This window comes from Plectropomus leopardus, chromosome 20 (assembly GCF_008729295.1).
Source record: "Plectropomus leopardus isolate mb chromosome 20, YSFRI_Pleo_2.0, whole genome shotgun sequence".
NCBI lineage: Eukaryota > Metazoa > Chordata > Actinopteri > Perciformes > Serranidae > Plectropomus > Plectropomus leopardus.
This window is the reverse complement of record NC_056482.1, coordinates 7,803,975-7,827,678: the sequence shown is the minus strand read 5'-3', so window position 1 is coordinate 7,827,678 and position 23,704 is coordinate 7,803,975. Positions and strand designations below refer to the sequence as shown.

Genomic DNA, 23,704 nt, shown 5'->3' with positions numbered 1-23,704 from the left:
CGTTGATTTAATTAGTGAACAACATTTCTCAGATATACAGTGCTGTCAGTCAATCCACAGTTGCATTTTGCCCCCAGAAATCTCTACATTTATGCTGTGTTACATTCAAAGTCAGAAGTCGAAATATTCTGACCTTGCGCTAGATTAAGTACAATGAAACGCCACTCACACTCAGAATTCCTATTTGTGAACTCGGGGGAAATCCATGTACCCCGACTTCAGTGATCTGCTGTCACGATGATGGCAGCATTCGTAGACTGTATATAAGAAAATGTCTTTATGTACAGTGTGTGAGGCCGCCGAGGCGCACATTGTTAATGCTAAGAGATCAACTAAAAGACATATATTTGAATGTATTTACTTGAAATAACATCATATAGTGAAACCTGTTCTGCATGTAAATTGATGTCAAAATATTGGTATTTGATATTACTATATAAAAATATAAAGTGGCCCCGCTAATCGTGTCATTGTCCATACTAGCCACAGAGACACCAGTTCATCCCCGTCATGTTTTTCTTTACAGTCTGCGTTATGAAACACTTGGAGGTCAGAATTTTCAACCGGGAAATTCTGACCTCCGACTGTGAATGAAACGCATTAGTTATAACAATAAAAACAAAAAAGGTCTCTTTTTAGGACATACATTTTTTATTCCAAACAATTTAACCAAGCTTGGTTGCCAGTTCCTTGGCCTTTGCCTTCTCCAGCTTAGCGATGCGGGCTGTGGATTTAGGGCCCATGATACCACCTCCCCAGTGACGACGGATCTGCAATACAAGTTTGCAAGGAGTTAAAACGGAGCAATTTGATATTAACGTGCAATTTTACTCATGTGGAGGCACTTGAGTTATCTCAGATTAACGCTCACCTCCTCGTATCTGTCATTGTAGTTGGTCTTGATGGCTTCCACGAGCTTGGCAAGTGCACCTTTATCCTCACTGGGGAACAACAAAGCCAGTTAATACAGTGCTGCTACAAAACATTACTGATTCAATGAGCATGTCAACTTCAAAAGGATCATGTAGATGAATGCACTTGTACACATTCATTATACCTAAACATTTCAGTGCAGCGTACCGACTAACCTAGCAGCGAAAAACAAGTATTGTCGGGATACTAGAATTTCTAACTCCATTTCCTCAATAAACATTCATATAATACGATTTGACACAACCGGGAAAAACTGACATTGATAGCACAACATTTGAAATTGTTAAAGCGATAAATATAACAAGACTGTAACCCGACAACCACGACTGTCCTTTTCTTGGTTATCAGCTGAGAACAGCAGAATGACCGCAATAAAGTTTAGCAACAGAAAACAAAGTGCAGCTGGTCCCGGTGTGTTGATGCTGCAGAAAATAGTATTGACAGTTTCAAACATCCTGAATGTAAATGTAACGCAACAAAGATATTTGACAAAACAAAACACTCATCGCACATCATGAAAATCTAGCTCATTCGGCACTACATCAAGTATGTCGATCAGTAACGCAAAGACAAGACACTGCTACAGAACATGCCCTGGAAACACTTTTTAAAGACACATGAAAAACTCTTGTTGTACTAGTCGATAAATGGACAAAGATCTTGTATTAAAGATAACGTGCCACATTTAAACAACACAGCTCAGTTAACGCGCACACTTACGGGTTCGTCTGTGTGAAGGCAACTGAAGTGCATGTCTTTCTGTGCACCAGTCTGCCCAGTCTAGCCTTGCCCTTGACGATGCAGTATGGGACGCCCATCTTACGGCACAGAGCTGGCAGGAAGACGACGAGCTAGAACAGCAAGGAAAACACCAGAGAATTAATAATTTTGGAAAAAGTATCGACTTCAGGTAATGCCAGAGGGCAAAAAAAACACCAAAACAACTGCTGAATCTGACCAAAGACGGTAACGTCCTCAATAAATGCTGTAGTCAAAACATAATCTTGGTTTGTGGTCTCTGCTCAGGGTTAAAAAGCTCGTAAGTTTTGATCCACACAGAGGATTCAGGTGAAGAAATTCAAACATCATTGCCAGCGACCACTTCCAAGACTCAAACGTTCCCAGTATGACAGAGTTCCACTGCTGCACAGCTCACCTCAATTGGATCCACATCGTGGGCGATGATGACCAGCTGGGCCTTCTTGCTCTCCACCAGAGAGGTGACAGTGTTCACACCTGCAGAGACGAGGGAAAAAGAAATTATCTTCTACCCGGAAAACACATTATGAAAATATCCAATTTATATGTCGGCCAATGCTCAGGGTTAAAAAGCTCATAAAGCATCAAGGCAAGTTTCAGGTGAAGAAATTCAAAACATCACTGCATCGCGGCCAAGTTAAGATAAGAACTCCAGATGGGTGTTTACAGATAATCAAGTTGTTTCACGCAGAAATAATTCAGCTTCAACAAACGACGACTAACATTGGCTGTTGAACAACAGCTGGATGAGCAGGGCTTTAAAGAAGTTTGCAGCCTCACTGAGTCTTTATGTAGAGCAAATAAAATGTTTCCCATCAAAAACACTTCCTACAGCTCTGTATTCGTTCAGTGTGCCTCACCTGCGCGGAGGACAGGGGGCCTCTTGGTCGGGGTGTCTCCCTTTCCGGCTGCCTTCTGCTCAGCGCGGGCCAGCAGCCTCTGCTTCTTCTCCTGCTTGGTCTCCGGCCTGTACTTGTGGGCCAGCTTGAACAGCTGTGTGGCTTAAGAGGATCAGAGAGGACATTGCAAATTTAAAATTCGTCTATCATACAGTGGCTATTTGCATGGTTTGTTGTGCAGCACGCGTGGACGGAATTTTCAGTAACTGCATCAGTGATCTTGGTGGAAATGTCAGCACAGTTGCTCAGATAGCAAATATTCTTTCACATCATTTGCAAAGTCACAATGGCAGTATTTAGTACCAACAGGCCATTTTAAAAATACTACAGAGAAATACGTGCATAGTTGCACCCCCTGATGCCAAAAGCTCTATTAACTCACCGGTCTGGCGGTCCAGAGCCTGGGTGAACTGGTTGATTGCAGGGGGAACCTTCAGACGCTTGTAGAGGATGGAGCGCTGCCTCTGCAGGCGGATATAACGAGGCCATTTCACGAAGCGTGTCAGATCACGCTTGGGCTGAATATCCTGGCCTGTAATTTAAAAAAAATTGAATAAAAAGTTTAGTATGTAATAAACTGAGAAAAAAAACTTCTCATTTTATAATCTTGAGTGCATCAGCGATCTTGGTGGGAAAGGTTGTCTTCAGTGTTGTTAAGATAGCAAATATTCATAACATCATCTGCACCATTACGACCTCCAGATCTCCCACATCTCTACCTAAGGTTACGTACCGATGCCAAAGTTCTTTGGCCTCTTCTCGAAGAGGGGGTTGACTACTTTTTTGGCCTCATGTTTCTTGGCCACGGAAGGGGCGGGTGCCACCTTCTTCCCCTTAGCCTTCTTTCCCTTAGGCTGTCAAGAAGAAAACAGTGTTAACATTAATTAATAAAGAATTCACTGTATATAGAAACAAAACCATTGTCTGTTTGGCCAATGCTCAGGGTTAAAAAGCTCAAAAACCATCACGGCAAGTTTCAGGTGAAGAAATTCAAGTCATCATTGCATAAAGGCCAAATAAGACATGACTGCACACACTTTAAAATGTTCCATATATACCCTAAAGGATGTTTCTGCCTCACTGCACACTAACACAAAATATACAATCTACACTAAAATATTATGTCTAATTCCTTTTAAGTGAAAGCCAATTTTACAAAACACCCAACTGATCCTGAAATTATTAATAAACTACGTACTTTGACACAAAGTTAGCAGTGTAAGTGTGGGATTAGGCTACAGCTTTCTGTCAAGTTAAGTGCACAGCATCACCATTGTAAGGGCCAATATATTTATAATGCTTTTGCCATATAAAGGTGAACTTCAGAAGCTTTTGGTTGGAGATTTTAATCTAAATATGAAATTAACACTAATTGCACTGATCCTCTTTACCAGCATAAATGAGCCTTAGTATCCATTACTTAGCATGCAGCTTTGCCCTGCCAGCGAACATTACTTATTACATTTCCCAAAATACATACTTTACGTACTTCAGTCCGAAAACAGTTAGTTGTCATTGGAAAGGCAAAACTTCGGACTAAAGTTTGACAGCATTACAATGAACTAAGCTCGGGAAATCCTCATGCTGCCCAGTCTGCACTGCGTTAGCATGTCATACAAACCGAGTTATGGACGATGCTACTGCTTCAGCTAACGTTAGCCGGCACAACTGACGCGTTTTCACTGACAAACTCAAGACATGCTGACGTTATCTGACTACCAGGTCAGTGAAACACGGGCTAAATGTGAGATCCTGTTGCCTTCAACAGAGCTAACGCAAACACAAGACACGCACGGGCCCACTCACGTTAGCAGTACCGGGTTAACTACCCAGAGCCACACTGAAGACACCACCTATGGGCGCCGTCTTACTTCCGTTAGTCGCAGATTAAAATTGAATTACGAGATAAGCGCTGACATTTCACATTCACGTGGAAAAGCAGACTAATTAAACTTAAATTATCTTACAACCCAGCGTGTTCACCACCGTTAGCTTTAGCTCCTAACAGGGAGCCATGGTGCTACTAATACCGGCTACACCGAGTCAACTTTACCAAGTTTTAATCCAAAAACAGCACAACCATGACGCTCAATATCGGCATTATATAAACGAACAGGCTCTAAAAAAGTCATAGGTACATCCCGCAATGTAAGAAAAAGCACACATAAGAAGATGACAGCAGATATAGTAGATAGAGTATTTCTTGAGGAGAATCGGCTATGCACCCACCATGTCGGTTCAGGCAGAAAGGAAGAGCGAGGGATTCTGGGTAGCGTAAATACCGCGAGGCTTGCAGCGTGGTAACGTGGCCTCGTGCACTGATCTGGAGTCAGATATTAGAGCTGCTCGCGCCTCCAGCTCTGTGTTTTGACTCTGACTCAGGATCAGTGTTAAACTATACAGCTGTATACGTAATTTCCCATCACCTTTTAAAAGAAGTTACAATGGAACAAAAAAAGTGTATTATTTTGTTAAAAATGTGTGTACATTTTTAAATGAAAAAATTAAATAAAAAAGCTGAAACGTTTTATTATGAATCCCATGTAAATTACTTTAATGTAGTAAACATTTTATGCAAGTGTAAGTTAGTCGATGTATTAAAAATAATATTTATCTTTAAAATAATTATTACTTAGATTTTTCAGAAATTAAATAATACCCTAATCAGAAAATAATGGATATATATATATAATATATGTGTGTGTATATATATATATAATATATATATATATATATTATATATTATATATATTATATATAATATATGTATACATATACAGTGTGTTTTTAGTCTTGAGAAAATATATTATACACAACTGTTTTATTTTAATTGTAGCCTTTTGACTATATTTAACAATTTCAATAAAATGAACTTTTTATAAAAGGATTCTAATAGGATTAGATCAGTAGATTAGTTAGGATGAGTAGATTTTTTTTTCCCTTTTTATGTGCATAAAATACTTTAAATGTAATTTTATTAGAACAGTATTTTGTTGTCTTATCCTGCACAATATTTCCAAATTGTAATATGTCATCATATGTTTTGTAACAATATATTTTGCCACTAAAGAAAGGCATGGGAGTGTTTGTCTTTTTGTGCAGTGAAATAATGAAATCTTCCTATAAATGCCCACTTCCCTTCAATACTATTGTTGCTCATGGCCATGGCATTGTGCATGCTGGTTCACTGTCACACCGCCATGGCTTAACTAGGATATTTAAATACAACAGAGCCATTGGTACTACATTAATAGCAACAGTGCTTTTCTGTGACAAACAAACATGTCTGCTGTGATAAAAGCACATTCGGGCACACTGATCCAGTTTACATATTTACAGTTAAACTCAGTTTTGATGTCCTCCTTTGTCAGTTTTTCTACTTCATTTCCATACCTGAATGAGTTGGTGTCCACATAAATGTAATATTTTACTCTTCACTAACTACTCTGGAAATAGTGAACAAAAGTTCATAAAGTATATTAAGATGGTTTCTAATTGCACCTTGTGTATGCTGACACAGTTACTGCACATGAGTATGTTGTCATATCCCACCCGTTTAGTCCATTCAGCATTATCCACAATATAAACATTAAAATAATCTGCCCTTTATTGATTTTCACCTGGTAAATAGGAATCACATCTGTGCACCCCTTTGCATCTGTGGACCATATAATCCATCAGTGAAGAATTACCCAAATTCCACATAATTACGGTCACACAACTACAAAAATCAGAGAAACTAAAGAGCAAAGGGTAAAAATGCCTATTTGTTATCAATCTAATACTTATTTTGTCTAATTACACGACTTTAGAAGACACTTAATTGATTTGAAATCAATCAACAGTGCAAAATGGTGACATCTGCTGGCCAAACATTGGGATTAAATTTATTTGGATGGATTAAATCTGACACCAGTACAAGTAGTTTTATTTGCTTATAGTATTGTTATTTTGTCGAATAAAGTTTGAATACCGTATAAACGGAGTTCACACCTTTGTTTTTGAATTAAAGAGTCTGCTGCGAGCGGAGATGGACTTACAACGTAACGTTACTATCAAAAATGTCAAAGTATTACTTAAAGTATTTTACTCTGACTGAAGACAAGTGAGATACCGTTTGTAAACACAAAATTTTCATCAATCTTATGAATAGCATGGCTCTATTATAAATCGATGAATAGGGCATATATGTTCTCGCCTTCCCAACGTGGATGTGGAGACCCATTAAACCGACGTACAGTATTACGTCACTTCCGTAAACAGCGAGTTTCTCCATTACTGAATAAAATCTATTTAAATCAGTGTATTTTAATAATGTTAAGATTCACATATATGGCAAAGATGCTTGACTAAGAAGATAAAATCGATGAAAATGAGGTGTTAATTTTAATCGCACGTTGCTGTGGGCCGGCTCCGGCAGGCTGACGTCCTCGCGCTGCCTCCGCCTCCTCAGCCTGCGTCGGGCCGAGCTGCGGATGGGAGGCGGTGGGAGTTGTTTGAGGATGGTGGGCCGGGGTATCGCGTCTCTCGGCTTGGTTCCTCGATATCTCGCTAGCATACATTCAGTCGCCTGCCCGCATCCAGTATGAACCGTTTACAAGAAAAATAAAAAATAGCGATTGTCCTCGTGGCAGCTGCATCTGATGGTAAATACGAGTCACTCAGAACTGCTGCTGCCGCTGTCATCGCTGCAGTCCGGAGATGATTTCTGAGCTTTGGTAAACATAAGGCCTTTCAGCTGTCAGATTTTGTTTGGGGGTTATTGTGATAAAATGGCAACATCAGCACCATGTATATCTAACTCATGTTTCCGTTAACGCGCAGAGAGGATGCGCGCGTGATTTCCACCAGTGCAGATCGTGTTTTTACGTCGAGACGACAAAGCTAGCTTTAGCAGCAGCTTGTCATCTGAATCACTAGTTTTGTTATTACTGTCAAATCAGCAGACGTCCCTCTGAAGACAGCGAGTAACTATGGCTGAACAAGACATTTGTCCTCACCTGGACTCCATAGGAGAGGTAACCAAAGAGGACCTCCTCCAGAAATCTAAGGTGGGTTTGTTTTTTTTTTTCTTCATTCATTTACTGCAAATGTTCTGCACAATGTCAAAGATGCTCGGTACAGGTCACTGGCTGTCTGTGTCCTGGCCTTAAGGTTGATGTAGCAGCCTTATACCAGTGTAATAATAATAACATGAGCTGGAATATATGTTCTGCTAGGGACTGTTCATTATTTATAAGCAGGGAACCGGTGGTGCAAAATGGGGGAGGCACTTCATATAATTTTGTAAGCACTTGGGAGGGAGATGTTATTTGATTTGACTTAGGGGGAGGACATTCAACTTAAAAAGGTATTTAAAAACCACCACCACACGCACTATTTCCACATAACAAGTAAAAAGTAACTCCAGACCACTAACAAAACTTCTATGACAACATGCTGTGATTGATCACAATGTTTTTGTTAAAATGGGGCAATAATTGAATATTATTCTATTAATTATTATTCTATTCTTTTTTTAAATGGATGCATGAGAATATCGTCCATATTTGTGCAGTTACGTTCTCCTTGCATTCGACTCTGCATGGCAACACTTGTAAATTGTACCCTTTCATTTATACTGTGATACAAAGTCACACAGTGACACACAAAAAGAAAAAGAAAAGAAAAAAGGACTTATTGGCTACATATAGCCCAATTTTAAACCATATTTTAAAATAACCATTCTATATATTAAATATACATTCAAAACTGTAAATAAATAAAAGTACTGCATATACCCCATGTTTACATTATATGTATTTTTTATCATACACACCGATTCACACAGATTCTGCAACTCTTTCATCTAAGACGAGATGTCTGCTAATCTTTCACCTTTTAACCTTGAATAACTGAAATCGAAACATCCAAAGACAATACAATGTATTGTATTGTACAATGTATTGTATACAATGTATTGTCAATTAATAACATACATTTATTAAACATATTTTCAATGTTAAATAGCTCAGTGGGATGGTGATATATGGTGAAGGGTCATGCATTTTACCCTTGTCACTCAAGGACGCTTAGGAAAAAAATATTTGTAGCTCAAGGGAGGTTCATGATATACATATATAATTATCTTTTTTTTTTTTAAAGTGAAGTCACACCACAGCCACCCTCTACTTTGATAAATGAAGTACAGTCCCTTATGTTGTTGTACAGCATCTACGCTGAAAAAACCCATCCTGGCTTGTATCTGACTGAACTAATAAATTTGTGCATTAATAATATTTGATTTTGTTCCTCTCTGTTCTATTCTGTTCACGCTGCAGGGAACTTGCCAGTCTTGTGGAGCAGGAGGCCCAAACCTGTGGGCCTGTCTACAGGTAAGGTCATTAAAACTCCTTTTTAAAAATGTTTTGAATCTCTATTTTTGCAAGGGTAAATACTGCTTTGGCTTTTGAACCTTGTCACAAAAATGATGAACTGTGCAAATGCAAGTACCTCTGCATTTCAGATTAGAAGGCTAGGTGAATGCTTAATAATTAATGACGATGTGGAGCATAAATGTAATTATAAATGCAATCGCTCTCACATTCAGGCAGGAAAGCAAGCACACACAGTGTGCAGTTACAGCTATGATTTTACACTCTGACATTTGAATTTCTAGCATGAATTTATATTTTTTTTAATAGATCAAAGGGATAGTTCAGAGTTTTTTGTAGTGGGGTTGTATGAGGTACTTATCCATAGACAGTGTATTACATGCAGCAGATGTCACTTGGAACGCCCCTCATACAGTACCTCATACAACCCCACTTCAAAAAATATGAAAAATCCCTTAAAGCCAATTCAAGATAGGAGTTATAATGCAGGAGCCTGTCTAATAAAATCCCTCTGCTGTGCAGAGTGACTGCCCATATGTTGGTTGTGGAGAGTCCTTCTCTGATCACAGCACCCTGCATGCACAGGTAAAAACACTCTCACACTACACATATCCGTCAGTTTACCTCCTTGGTGGATGCTTATGAGAATAAGATGTTAACCCGATTCCTTTGAATGATTGCGTTTCCTTTAGGCTAAGAAGCATAACCTGACTGTGAACCTGACGACGTTCAGGATCTGGTGTTATGTGTGTGAGCGGGAGGTGTTTTTGGAGCACACAGGCCCGCGCTGGTGCCTGTACCTGCTGCTCCCCACCAATGTAAAGCCACAGAACAGGTAAGTCCCAGTGATGCTATCTGAAATTCACACAGTGCTTCTTACTCACCTTCGTATTTATAGTATCTGTTAATCTTTTTTTTTTCCCAGGAAGCAGCTCCTCAGCCAGTAGGTCATCCGCTAAAAGCCGTACCAATCGCTGTGGCAGAAGAAGAGGGTTCAGAGTCAGAGGAGGATGAGCTCAAACCAAGAGGTACAACAAGTTTAACATTTCTTCTCTAGAAAAACAGTGAACAGAAATTTTTCAGAAGAGACAAAGTCGGCATTTAAAAAATCTTTTCTCTGAATTTTTTCAATCATTTTTGCGTTTTTCTCAGCGCTCATGCTATTAGGTCACAGCTGCCATATTTAAAGATGTAACTGCTTTGAGTCCTAAGAATAGTTATTGGGCCTGTTTCTTTTAAATCCAGACTTGCATTGATAGTTAACCCTTTGTGGTGTTCTGTTCTAAAAATATATGTCTGCTTAGTTTGAACACTTCTTACACTCTCTGGGAATACAAAAAAACTGCATAGCTCTTGTTTCTCCTGTTTGTAGGCCTGACAGGAATGAAAAATATTGGAAACTCCTGCTACATGAATGCAGCTCTGCAAGCTCTCTCCAACTGGTGAGGTCACGTCCTGCTATTACATTTGGTCTATCACTGGGAATCTGTCTCATTTACTATCTTCGCTAATTCGTTTCCCGCTAGTTAAACAGCTCTGTTGATGTAATCTCTCTTTCCTCACCAGTCCTCCTCTCACTCAGTTCTTCCTGGACTGTAGTGGATTGGTCCGGACCGAGAAGAAGCCTGCCCTCTGCAAGAGCTACCAGAAACTCATCTCTGAACTCTGGCATAAAAAACGGTAATAAAAAGTGACATGAAACCAGTTGAGGCTAGTGACAGAATGCAGCTATTCAGTACTATAATGTACTAATGAATCCTTTACAGTATGTTAACCATTGGAAACCTGAGCAGAAACCAGTAACTTAAAATTAGCAAAACATTAGTAAAAATTTACAAAAAAATATCTGAAAAACAGCAACAAAAAAAAGTAATGAACAAAAACAAAGCAAGGAAATTACCTTAGAAATTGATTAAAAATAACATAAAAAGATTAAAAAACAATTGTGCATAATAAATTTAAATGTGTATTTCTGAAAATTAGAAATTTAGTTTTCTGTACATTTTACCAAAGCTTTAAAAAAAAAAATCTAAATCTATTAATTCTCAGGAATTTGTTGGATATTTCTTGCCAAGTTACTCTTTTTTTGCCCAATGTTTTCGAAAGAAATCAAAACTATTTTCTTAGGGTTTAAAACATGAATACTTGTGAAAGGTACCAGAATGCAGTACAAGAAAAGTGATGTCAATTCAGGTTTCAAAGGGTTAAACTAACTATCGTAGTGTCTTCCTCCCCAGGCCCAGCTATGTCGTGCCGACCAGCCTGTCTCATGGCATTTCAAACTAGTAAACCCCATGTTTCGTGGTTACGCTCAGCAGGTAGGGGCAAGCACCCAGCAGGTAACTACACCTGGCATCACTCAGCAGCTTGACACGGTCTTGTCTTTGTTTTTTAACTGTGAACCACTGTGTATTTCCCTCAAATATTCCCAAAAATGACTGTTCCCTAAATTTCTTAGTAAAGGGTAACTTTGGTATTTTTTTTAAACATAAACCCTATTTCCAGAGAGATCAAGAGTAAGATCCTTTTCATTTAACCAGAAAAAGGCCCAAAATTTGTAACACCAAACCCATTCAGAGTCAACAGAACCAAAATATAATTATCAAAAACTGTCGTCTGTTCATCTTTCCATTGTTCCAAAAATCACCAACTCTATTTTTGGTTAGACAAACCCTGAATTCACCCAGTTAGACATGAAAATATGTTGGCTTTATATACGCTTAAATTTGCTCCTTATTTAAATGTTGCTGGGTAATTTTGGCGATGGCAATTCCGGTGCAGTTAAACATAAAGGATCTCGCTCTTCAACAAAAAGGTCTCTCTCTGTGGGGATCCATAATATTGTCAGACATTACATTAACAATCTGAGTCTTTTAGTGGAATTTGAGTGGTCGCGTTGCAGCCTGAAAACAGGGTTTGGGTTGAAAAAAAAACTAAGTTACCCACAGCTAAATAACCAAAGGCTTGACTTGAGTTGTTAAGTTGTTTAATAGTTCAGTTTTTGGGGGGAATTATAGTGTTTTTTCTTACATCCATAGAACCAGACAAATTCATAGACGCATTGTTATGTCTAACTGTAGAAAACAGTGGAGAGTAACTGACGGAGGAGATAAATCCAGTTTCTTTGCCAATCCTGACATTAAAGACTTCATAATTGCTTAAACTACAATGCCAAAACTTTTAGAGAGGACTGATTATGTGATTTAGTAGTTTGATATTTGTGGAAATGCTGTTTTTTTTTTCTCACTTTCCTGCAGTGAATCAGTTAGCTTAGCACGGCAGGATGAAACAGTTAGTCATAAGTCGTCATTTTTATATTTCAGATTTTGTGTAAATTAAATAAACAATGCTAATGCTAACCATCTCCTGGCTGTAACTTTTATATCTAATATTTCCCCAAATCTTAAACTATTCCTTTAACTTTAGAGGTGCTACTAGATGAAATAGATTTCCAGAGTTAGAGCTAAGAAAGGCTAATATCTCAACGTACCTTCATGCTTCATGCAGAAACCTTCAAAATGCATCTGTGACTTTGTCTGACTCTGGGGAAGAAAGAAAATGGAATCATTTCTTTAAACATAAAAGCACATAACTCAAATCAAACCATTGTGTTAGTCTGATTCTTTTTCAGACGCTGAATTATCTGTGTTATCCAGTTTTTAAGTGTTTTCGTGTTTGATTAATTCTTTGTGCATGTTTGACCTGAAGAGTATGGTTTTGTTTGATCATGATTGCCATGGAAACATGTTTTTAAATAATATGGAGTTATGCCTGTTGGTAGCAGATGTGATTAGGTCTTTATACCAACTCTTACCAATATTCAAAACTCTTTCTGATAGCATACAAGGCATACACCACCACTTAAATTTCTCTGTGCATCTTCTTGTTTTGGTCCACTTCTCTGCAAAACTCCTTTCTCTGTGTATGTAGCTGCACTCTTGCTTCATCCCTCTGAGTGAGTGTAATGCTCTTTTCTTACAGGACACGCAGGAGTTCCTGCGCTGTTTGATGGACCAGTTACACGAAGAGCTGAAGGAGCCTCTGACGGAGTGCAGCATGAGCGGCGAGGGAAGTGATGGCGAGGAGATAAGAGACGGAGACCGCTCCCCGTCTGAGGACGAATTCCTCTCCTGTGACTCTGGCTCCAGCAGTGACCGGGGGGAGGGGGGAGGAGCGGGCGACAGTGAGCTGCTCCTGCAGGATGAGTGCGACGGGGTCAGGTCACCGGCAGGTGGGATAGTGGCCGTTGGCACCGGCGGGGTGATCTCAGAGAAGGAGAGGCTGAAGGAGCGGAGGGTGTCCGGCTCACCTCTACGTGGAGGCTCGCAAGAGATGGATGAGGATGCTGATGTGGATACAGCAGCTGAGGAGGGGGCTCCTGAGAGGGGAGACGAAGAGGAGGTAACGCCAACCACAAACACTGAGGTCCAAAGCCAAGAGAATAACCAGTTATCTGATACTGGGCAAGGGCAGAACCAGAGCAACAACACCTCAGGTAAAAAGCCAGAAATGTTATTAAAGTGGATCTTTTTTAAAAACTGCTAGCACGTAGATCATTTGTCTCTAAACTGTCAGCTCTGCGCGCTCAACATATTGTTTTCTAGAGCCAGACAACGAAGCGTCAATGGCACAGCCCCAGTCCACTCCCTGCAGTCCAGTGCGAACCATTCAAGAGTTACATCCCAAACTGTCCTCCAGTCAGCCTCGCTCCAGCCCCCTCCGCTCTGCAGGACCTGCGTACTCCTTCAAAAAAGGTAAAAAAAAACAAAAAAAAAACCATCTCAGAGTTCAAAAGGTAACTCCTGACTCCTGAGGAGTACAGTACGTTTGCACCACACCGTCATATGAGATTTGCTGAAGTGAATCAAGGAAGTCAAGACACCAGATGTGAGTTGCCTCTTTGATTTTATGTGAATTTGATGAATTCAGAAGGTTTTTTCAAAGTGTTTCACATTCAGCAGGCCTCTTTTTTGCCTTTAAAGTCTGCAGTCTTTCAGGTTTAACAAAGCGTCACTGCGTTAAAGGGATAGTTCAGTTTTTTTAAGTGGGGTTACATGAGGTGCAATATTAATTTAAACTCACTGAACACAAGAGCTGCTGGTCAGAATTTCATCTAAACGTATTCAGTGTATTATTCTAGGTAGAGGACCACCATTGTCAGCTGCATTAACACCATGAACGGAAAATAATTCACCAATATGCTGTTGGTGATTCATTCTTTTGCTTGTTTTTCTCTCATCCACATAGTATCGCAGGTGGCACTGATAATGCTTTTGTTAGTCAAACAACACCAGTGATGTGAAGTTTATCTAATATCCTCCCTGCTGTCACGACTCTTCCAGCTCAGCTGCTGCTCAGTGCCAGGAAGAAGAAACAGTCTCACTATCGCAGCGTGATCTCTGACATCTTCGACGGCTCCATCCTCAGTCTGGTTCAGTGTTTAACCTGCGACAGGGTGAGCTGCGCTTCACGTGTTTGAACACCAGGGGGAGCAAAATAGTTATAACACACAGTATACTTATTTGAGAAATAACTTTTTTTTAATTTGTGAAAGTGAAATTTAGATAAAAGTATGTCATATGTAATTGCTTAATTTCAGTATTATGTATTCTTAGAATAAAATTAATTGACAATTCACATTTTAAATCTTCATCTGCTGAGAATATTTGCTTTGTTTTTTTTTTATCACATGCTCTTTCTGGGAACACCAATGATTTATTTTAATCTAATGTCACTCATCCACCTCACACACTAGTTTTTAGATAAGCATTTATTTATATTATTTAAACTTATTTTTTCAGCTCTACTCTTACTGATGGAGGCCTGCTGTGTAAACTGACTCTGTGATTGTTTGATAGGTCTCGACTACAGTGGAAACCTTCCAAGACTTATCTCTCCCTATTCCTGGTAAAGAGGACTTGGCCAAGCTCCACTCCTCCATACATCAGAACCTTCCAGTCAAAACAGGCGTGTGTCCCGACACTTACAGCTCGCAGGGCTGGATCTCCTACATCATGGACTCCATACGCCGGTGAGTGGACACATTTAACTGTCAGAGGAAAGGAAGAAGTCAGCGGGTTTGAACACATGAATTCAATCTGTCTGATCGCACACTAACATGCTGAGGTCATTTAAAAGATTTAGACACGGTTTCCGCCTAGAGGTTTTCTTTTGAATGTGCGTTCAGAAATAAATTAAATTAAGATTGGCTGAACACAGTATGAACTATTGAAGGTGTTCCTTAGAGAGAAAGAGGGCATGTGGAATCATGAGTTGTTTTTTTGTTGTTGTTTTTTTTCCAAGAAGTCACACTTACTTAATTGCCTATGAAAATCTGCATTTTCTCTAAAATCAAAATAAAGCAAGAGGAGGATGCCAAGAAAAGCTTTAGGTGTGTGGATTTGTCTCCAGTAATATCTCTTTACAGTCGATTACACCGATGTGGTTGTGGAGGCTGCAGATGATGCAGGTCAGGGCTTGTAGATATTGCTGGATCTGTCAGGAGAGTGTTTGTCATTTTGGAGCTGTGCTGTAAAGCGAGATCAACAGAACCAGGCCATCTTTTGTGTGAGCTGGCTCGACACAGCCTCAAACCTCAGTCAGAGATGACGGGCACCACAAAAGTTGTTATCAACATGTATTGTTAACCCAGGCTTTCTTCTTCAGGCTCAGTGTGTGTTACCATAAAAAGAGCCAAAGGTGTCACTATCTCGTGGTGGGGACTGCAGATTGTAACCAGCTGAAATTTCTCACGTATAGAATTTCTTCAGTGGTTATTGTTCCAATTATCCGCAGAGGTCTTGTCTCCAAAACAAACTGACCAGGTGATTTAAAACTGGTCAAAATCACAGAATTAAGCTGTTAAATGTTATGAAATCAGTGTTTCTTTAGTACTGTGTGGCATGTAGGAGACGAGCCGATAGCCCAAGCCCTGTTAATATGTGCTCACCTTTCTTCTATGATGACATAAGATCCAGACGTCCAGGAAGTTTTATTTTCCATGAGCCACATTTTCTGCAGAGGTCTCTTCCTCTGCTTAAAACAAATGGACTCGCTGATTGAAACTGGTAAAAAAAATGAAAGAATAAAGCAGCTTCATGTTAAAAAAATCTGTGTAGGCGAGGACCCACTCCCTACGTAGGTATAAACAACTCATTCCAAGGTAACCAAAACAAGACGATTCTTATTTTCACGTGATTATACACACAAAAGAACATACTTATTACATTACATTCAGTCTTAGTCAACGTGTCCCCCTAAATCCCACACACTGGAACCTCAAAGTGAGAGAGAAATGCTGGCAAAAATTGAATATATTTATTTATTTATAACATGATTGCTGCATATTTTACAGCCCTTAAACTTGATGCAGCAGATAAATACTCTGCAGGTGCTTCATGCAGTGAGAGGGCCACAAGGACTTCTGGCAGTCAGTCCAGGACTGATGGGCTGGAGGAGATTATGTAGATTGAGGAGAGATCTGAAATGCCTGACCCAGTGCTCCAGGAGAAGATTTGAGTGCTGAGCCATCACATGACCCAGCAGAAGTGATGTTGCATTTTTAAGGATTGTAGAGGGGTTTTTAACAGTGTAGTGGAAAGAGTAGCTACTGTCTCTGTCAGCAAAGCAGTGGGTTTGCTGAAATATTCTGAGATGAGTCAACAGCTTTTTACTGATCGAGGAGGGCTGTATGCTGTTTATTTGACTGTAAAGTAGAATCACTTCCTTTGCCAAGAGCATTTGCAGATATTTGGCTATGTTTCCGGTGTTTATCATTTTACATATTGAGACAGAAATGCAGGGACAGGCCTTGGCATGCTATTGGCTCATCTTCCTGCAATTCCAGGATTACAAAAGTAGCGTCATTGTAACAGTGACGTTGTTTTGGTGAATCCGGTTATTTCTGAGAATGTATAGAGAAGAAGTCTGCGCTCATATCTACCTCAAAGCCCCCCTGTTCTGTCAGAGAGCCTGGGCACTGAGTAAATTTAATTTGAAGAAAAGAGCGCACAATTCCTGTCCTTAATTATTACAAGTTTCTGACTCTACTCGAATACTTAAGGTCATTTTTATCAGTGTGATCACCTTTTGGCTTTTTGTGGTTGAAACGACTCAGTCTCTTTGTATTACTGTATGCCTCTGAACAGGTTCGTAGTCTCATGCATCCCTAGTTGGTTTTGGGGGCCCATGGTGACCCTGGAGGACTGCCTCGCAGCCTTCTTTGCTGCAGATGAACTCAAAGGTAGACAACGCTACACTGTGTTATTCTATTATAATACGTAAGTGGTCAAGTGTAGGTGAGAAAATGTATGTCAGTATTAACATTTTACATTCATTTGTTCCACAGGGGACAACATGTACAGCTGTGAAAGATGTAAAAAGTGAGTATGTTTAGTAAAGTGGAGACATTAATTAGAACTGGAGAAATTCTGCTTTTTTAAAGGGAGAGTTCACACCAATGTGATGATGTCACAGAGTTTTTAATCACTTTTTTTTGGATCAAGGGAAGTTTTACAAATAAAAAGCCTCCATGGATCAAAAAATTAATAACAGAAAGATTCATAGTTAACAATGAAGTTTGATGTTTCCTGTCAGCAGTTTTACAGACGTCCTCTTTTATAATAGTGGCCAATGCTGCAATACTGCAGGACGAGAGGATCATGCTTGTGGTAACTTGATATGTAAAAATTTAATGGCATCATCTTTGGCTTAACTGTACATTAGCTCGCTCAATGCTGCCAGGTAAGCTAGCAGTGGACGAATGCTTCCCTCTGCGCGGTGATTTGGTCGCAGGTAGAGCTCAGTTCAGCAAAAAGAGAACAGTTCCTCAATGAAACCGCTCACAACAAAGTCTGTGGTTTATCTTTAGTAACCACATCATGATTTCTAGAAAGAGACATTACTGTTGAGTTTTTCAAATGTATTTTTTGGCATTTTGTGCTTTTAAGTTTCATTATATTGGAGAGAAGGCAGACTTTGCTATGGATGATATCTCCAACACTATGCAACTCACACCAAAACAATCTAGGTTAATAAATAGCACTAAACGTAAGAGAGAAAAAAACATGTTTTTTTTTGTTTTGGGGTGAACCTTCCCATTATTGCTTAAAATGTATACTTTTAAACAAGGGTCTTTTTCATTTAGATTTTTTTACACAATGTCTTGTTTTCTACAGGTTGAGGAACGGTGTCAAATATTGCAAAGTACTTAGACTTCCAGAGGTACGTCTTTCTTTTCAAATCTGATATTATCGTTCCTGCAGATAACAAGCTTAGTTTCGCTTGTGGTTGGCTTCATAAAGTGTTTCTGGTTTTGTGTAGATTCTGTGCATTCACCTGAAACGCTTCCGGCATGAGGTCATGTATTCGTTCAAGATTAGCAGCCACGTGTCCTTCCCGTTGGAGGGCCTCGACATGCGACCATTCCTGGCTAAAGAGAGTCCATCCCAAGTCACCACTTACGACCTGCTGTCAGTCATTTGTCACCATGGAACTGCAGGAAGTATGAGATAACTTCCATTTCCTACAGATAAGGGGAACAAATGTCGTTAAAATGAGCAAACATGCATGTTTTTATCTTTCAGCTTTATCTATGCAGGGTAATCACCTCTTTTTTTTCACCACTTTTTTTTTCTTATAATCTCCTCTGCTGCAGGTGGACACTACATAGCTTATTGTCAGAATGTGATCAATGGCCAGTGGTATGAGTTTGATGACCAGTATGTCACAGAGGTCCATGAGACTGTGGTGCAGAATGCAGAGGCCTATGTGTTGTTCTATCGGTAAGTATTTGAAGATCCTGTAATGTGGAACATTCATGCTGAATCTATTTAAAATTTATGACCGTATTTTTTGTCTCGACTCTTGCAGGAAAAGTAGCGAGGAGTCGGTGAGAGAGAGGCAGAAGGTGGTGGCTCTGGCAAACATGAAGGAGCCCAGCCTGCTGCAGTTTTACATCTCCAGAGAATGGCTGAACAAGTTCAACACCTTTGCCGAACCGGGTCCCATCAGCAACCACACGTTTCTTTGTCAGCATGGAGGTGTGTGACGTCAAAATCCTACCTTGTCACTCTGAGAAAAAATATACAGTCTATTCTTCCTTAAAGGGAAACGAAAACAGTCTATGATTATTTCGATTTAAATGAAGAAATGCTGTTGAACTGCATTCTGGGAAATTTGGGATCCAGTGTTTTTGGAGCTTGACGAATATTAGGGACTAAAAGTCAGATGCTTTTGGCTGCTGCTGTTTCAATTTTGACAGTTTTTTCTTGTGCATGCCTCTGAATTGGCATTATGTTTTCCGCTCGTCCATCCCATCGTGGTGAGTGCGATGAGAACGCTCTGAGGAAATATCTTGAAATGTGGCGCACACGTCCACTTGGACTTAATGATGAACTGATTAGATTTTGGTGGTCGCTGGTCAAAGTTTAATGTCACTTTTACCTTTAATGTCTTATTCTTGTGAACATGATATATCCGGAACATCTTGAGGCAATTTCTTCAAATTTGGCACAAGAGTCAAGGATGAACAAATGAATACAGGACAATAAATAAATACTCTTGTGAGTCCTCTAATGTTAAGTAAGTAAAATAATCACCTGAGTTTAGCAAAATAATTTAGCAATATCTGTTGAAAAATGATCATGTTGTTGATGATTAGCAGTTACTACATGATTTATTTTATTATATTTCGGGCTTTTAAAACAGTTTTTTACAACAAATCAATAGATTTAACTCACCCAGTTTCCTGAAACCTGTTGCCGCCTTCTCTAAACAGATTTCTTTGGCCATATTATCCTGCTAATAAATAATGGAGGGTGGCACTCTGGGGAGGATTCTGGCCTCTCAAGAGATTTCAGTTTCTAAAACAAATAGTTCTTGTTCTTGTAAAACTGGATGTTCCCGTTCGGTTTTTATGATAGTTGGCTAGTTAATATGTTAATACTAAAAAAACAATGGTTTTATTGTTTTTGTGAGTTAGACCATCATCATGGGTGAGGGTGGGGAATCAAGTGTAGGAGGAGAAAAAATCTACAGCAGTTACAGGCCAAGAAAGACAGTTAATTTTTCCTTAAACTTTGTCATGTTTCATCTCTACACAGGGATCCCTCCCAATAAATACCACTACATAGACGACTTGGTTGTGATTGTTCCTCAGAATGTGTGGGAGTACCTTTACAACAGGTAAACATACAACACTTAACTGTTTTTATTTTGGATGTGTCTGTTCTGGTAAGTTAAAGCTGCACTTATCATTGTTTCGTTGTCATATGGGTAAAATGGCTTTGTGTAATGCGAAAGGAGTCAGTCGTAACGACAAACTTAGAGAATTCTCACCATCTGTGCCGCTTCCCTCAGCTCCACAGTGTTTACAGCTCATTGTTTTGGGTTTTTGCTGTCTGCTTCAGTCTCACTGCTGTTATCAATCTTCTATCTTGGCAGCTGTTTTCTGCACAAAAGCTAAAAAGAATAAAGAAAATGCATCTCAAAGGGATAGGTCAGATTTTTTGACTTGGGGTTGATTGGGGTATTTATCCATAGACAGTATAATGCATACAGTAGATATCGGTCAGCATGCCCGTGGTTTGGAGAAGCAAGCTGGAGTCCGACACAAAAGCTAAGCAGTGTACTGAATGTAAGTGAATAATTTGCATTTGGATGCAAATGTTCACAGTCATTTGTGTCAATTAATCACAATATCATAAGTGCCTCTCTGTTAAGTGTTGGTGTTTCCGTCCACAGTTTTGGAGGCGGCCCAGCTGTGAACCACCTGTATATGTGTGCCATCTGCCAGGTGGAGATCGAAGCTCTGGCTAAACGCAGGAAAATGGAAATAGACACCTTCATCAAGGTAAAACCCCATATTCTGCAATGGTTTACCTGTGCGTAGATTTGTCTTTGCGTTGGATGTTGAACAAGTAGTTTTCTCGTCTGCAGCTGAATAAAGAGTTTCAGGCTGAAGAGGCTCCGACGGTGATCCTGTGCATCAGCATGCAGTGGTTCAGAGAGTGGGAGAGCTTTGTGAAGGGCAAAGACAACGGTACGAACCTGCAGATAGACAAGACACAGAAGTGCATTAAAGTTTGCTCCGTCATTACAAAACAATTTCCATGATTTGTTTCCTCAGAGCCACCAGGTCCCATCGACAACAGTAAAATCGGCGTTATGAAAGGAGGACACATACAACTCAAGCAAGGTAAACCTCAGCTCTGGTTGTAAAGGCAGAAATGAGAAACAAAGAATCGTAAAATCGTAAAACCAGTCGTAAACCATGTTTTTATATGCGCTTCTCCCCCTCAGGTGCAGACTATGGTCAGATCTCAGAGGAGACGTGGCAGTACTTGTTGGGTATTTACGGTGGAGGCCCTGAGATCGCAGTGAGACAGACCGTGGCCCCGGCTGACCCTGACAGCCTTCATGGAGAGAGGAAGATCGAGGCAGAAACCAGAGCACTTTAAGATAAAGAGAGGTTGGAATGTTTACTTATTGAGAAACACTGTAAGATCACCGTTATGCCTCGAAAGACCTCACACTCCCCCTTCATATACCAAGACTTTCATACAGTCAGATGTTTAAATATACTTTTGGGTAATGTGTAACACAATTGGAAGTCACGGTCGCGGAGGTGGTCTTGGAATAAGCACCATTTCCACCCACTTTGCTAATGTCAGCCACATGAGCTCATAAATTCCTCCTGGCCAGCAGAGAATAAGAAAGCTGCACATGTGGCTCAGAATAATGGAAGCAGCACATAAACAACTGTACACCCACTCTAGACTGTTTGAGTGAGGGCCCATTATGGCTCTGTTTGTTCTCAACTTGTTTTTCATTTCTCCCAGGTCTTCTGATTCCCCCTTTCCACTCCTGCGTTCGCAGGAAGCTGAGGAATTTGCACCTTGGTGAAGAAGCCTCGCCGTGAGCACTTTGTAAATGTAGCAATGCATTATTCTGAAGCCGTGTCGCGAGAGGGTGAGACGGTACTTAAATATCACGTAGTTAATTTATTGGATTACTCTGATCCTTGATGTTAAGGTGTAAAAAAACAAAAAGAAAAAAAGACGTCGTGTTACATCTCTGGTTCTGGTAGCTATGGTGTTTCAGTGGCTGCTCTAGTGGCTAGGTGTCAGATACTGCTACAGCTGGTGGTGTTGTGAACCAGCCTGCCGAGGAGGAGAACTCAACCTCGGTGTGACGTTTGCTTTGAGGACTTTCTTCTTTGATTTGAAGCAGCAATCAAGAGATGTTAACAAGCTTTCTGTTTGTTTGCCTGTTTACTAGTTACATAGCAACAAGTCCAGAAATCAAGTGAGAGATATTACATCAATCATACTCTTGCACCTCAAACCTTAAACACACAGAATAACTGAGCCCTCAGGAATGGAAGTCTTTTGTTTGTTAAAGCCAGTGATACGAGAACACCACAGCAGGTTTGTGTCAGACCACAAAAAACATGCATGTCTTCCAAAACACCGTTATCAGGGTGTATTTGAAAAGCTTCAAAATGCATGTAACTGCTGCTCCTTTATTTGGACCTGGAAGGATGTTTTACTGACAGGATAAGGTGCCGAGTTTGTTCACTCAAATGCAAAATAAAATCTTTTTTCTGCTTAAATTGATGGGAATATGGAGTCGCTCAACAAATAGGTATACAGGCATTTACATATATGGCAGTTTTCTAAAAGGTCAAGTTTAGGTCAATTACGGCAAGAGTGCAAGAATGAAGTAAGAGGATGTGCTCATCTGGTGCAATAGTGGTATATTTGCCAAAGAAAGAGAATGTTGTGCAACAGAAAATGGCTTTTCTGATAATAGCTCACAAATTTGAAATTCTTCAGAATAATTAATGCAAAATTTACCTCATTTCAGTTCTTGAGAAGAGATGAATCCATAATGACTACTAATGCAGTACCTGTTCAAACAGAGAGATGGCAGTATTGACACCATGTAATAATTCAACAAGAAAATAAATAATCTGACAATATCACAAATAATAGGCACAACATGCACAAATCCAAACAATAAGTTTTTTTTCAATTTTTTTTGTATAATATCTTTATCAGAATATTTTGCATAGTATGTGAAATACATGTCTTCACCAACTAGGGCTCCATAGCTTGTTTATGCTCAACCCACACTGCAGGCGATGAAACAAAATGTTACCCTAACCGCACTGCTTTGTGTCGGAAAAAAAAAAAAAAAAAAAAAAACTAATTCAGATCTTGTGCTTCTCTTGTCTTTTTTACATTAATTTTCAGTCATTTTACTTTTTTTTTTTCTAATCACAGATAAGACTGACAAACAAGGACGTTTTGTGCAATCAAGATTAAAAAGCCAGTGTCAAATCTATGACAAATTGCAGAGTCAGCCCAAGCCTAGCTAATAAACCACATCCTCCTCTATCTCATTGTAGATCAATCACATGCATGCCTTTTTACTGTACAGATCTGCAAAGGCAAAGTTTGTTTCCACATTTTCAGCAATTAAAGCCTAGCACTGTGGCAGGGGCAACAACACACAGGAAACATAAGATAACAGAAATGTTGAGTGTAACTGTAATTTTTTGTTTATAATTAATATGAATAAAAAATACCAAATTTGAAAGCACAGACTAGGAAAAAATAAATTATTATTATTATTATTATTTGTTTTTTGTTTAACAAACTGTATGCAACATTCAGAGCATAATAATGATTCATAGTATGGCATGGAATCCCATGCACACTGCTCTCAACATGAGCT

General features: G+C 39.6%; 2 protein-coding genes and 5 non-coding genes across 7 annotated transcripts; 1 reads left to right on the top strand and 6 right to left on the bottom strand.

Annotated features, from left to right (window-relative positions):
- Window positions 1-632: 632 nt before the first annotated feature.
- On the bottom strand, window positions 633-7,149 carry rpl7a (ribosomal protein L7a). The gene is made up of 8 exons (XM_042509670.1): window positions 6,988-7,149; window positions 3,325-3,445; window positions 2,974-3,123; window positions 2,553-2,693; window positions 2,090-2,169; window positions 1,654-1,784; window positions 872-941; window positions 633-770 (listed from the first exon to the last, which is right to left on the bottom strand). Exons 1-8 carry the CDS (start codon window positions 7,147-7,149, stop codon window positions 666-668), a joined length of 960 nt encoding a protein of 319 aa, XP_042365604.1. The 3' UTR covers window positions 633-665.
- On the bottom strand, window positions 1,951-2,027 carry LOC121960328. The gene has a single exon (XR_006106959.1). It is a non-coding gene; the product is annotated as a small nucleolar RNA SNORD36 (small nucleolar RNA).
- Window positions 2,247-2,319, bottom strand: LOC121960336. Its single transcript, XR_006106967.1, has one exon. It is a non-coding gene; the product is annotated as a small nucleolar RNA SNORD36 (small nucleolar RNA).
- On the bottom strand, window positions 2,799-2,869 carry LOC121960339. Its single transcript, XR_006106970.1, has one exon. It is a non-coding gene; the product is annotated as a small nucleolar RNA SNORD24 (small nucleolar RNA).
- LOC121960338 lies at window positions 3,204-3,277 on the bottom strand. Its single transcript, XR_006106969.1, has one exon. It is a non-coding gene; the product is annotated as a small nucleolar RNA SNORD24 (small nucleolar RNA).
- LOC121960337 lies at window positions 3,526-3,598 on the bottom strand. The gene has a single exon (XR_006106968.1). It is a non-coding gene; the product is annotated as a small nucleolar RNA SNORD36 (small nucleolar RNA).
- On the top strand, window positions 7,062-22,577 carry usp20 (ubiquitin specific peptidase 20). The gene is given in 26 exon segments (XM_042508939.1): window positions 7,062-7,642; window positions 8,912-8,965; window positions 9,488-9,550; window positions 9,658-9,738; window positions 9,741-9,800; window positions 9,891-9,993; window positions 10,338-10,407; window positions 10,532-10,645; window positions 11,203-11,242; window positions 11,245-11,304; window positions 12,947-13,460; window positions 13,570-13,719; window positions 14,308-14,420; window positions 14,824-14,996; window positions 17,113-17,207; window positions 17,313-17,346; window positions 18,142-18,187; window positions 18,287-18,467; window positions 18,621-18,747; window positions 18,836-19,005; window positions 20,068-20,149; window positions 20,708-20,816; window positions 20,903-21,005; window positions 21,093-21,161; window positions 21,266-21,434; window positions 21,805-22,577. Coding segments are annotated over 25 exon segments (2,847 nt in total). The 5' UTR covers window positions 7,062-7,564; the 3' UTR covers window positions 21,424-21,434; window positions 21,805-22,577.
- Window positions 22,578-23,704: the final 1,127 nt, after the last annotated feature.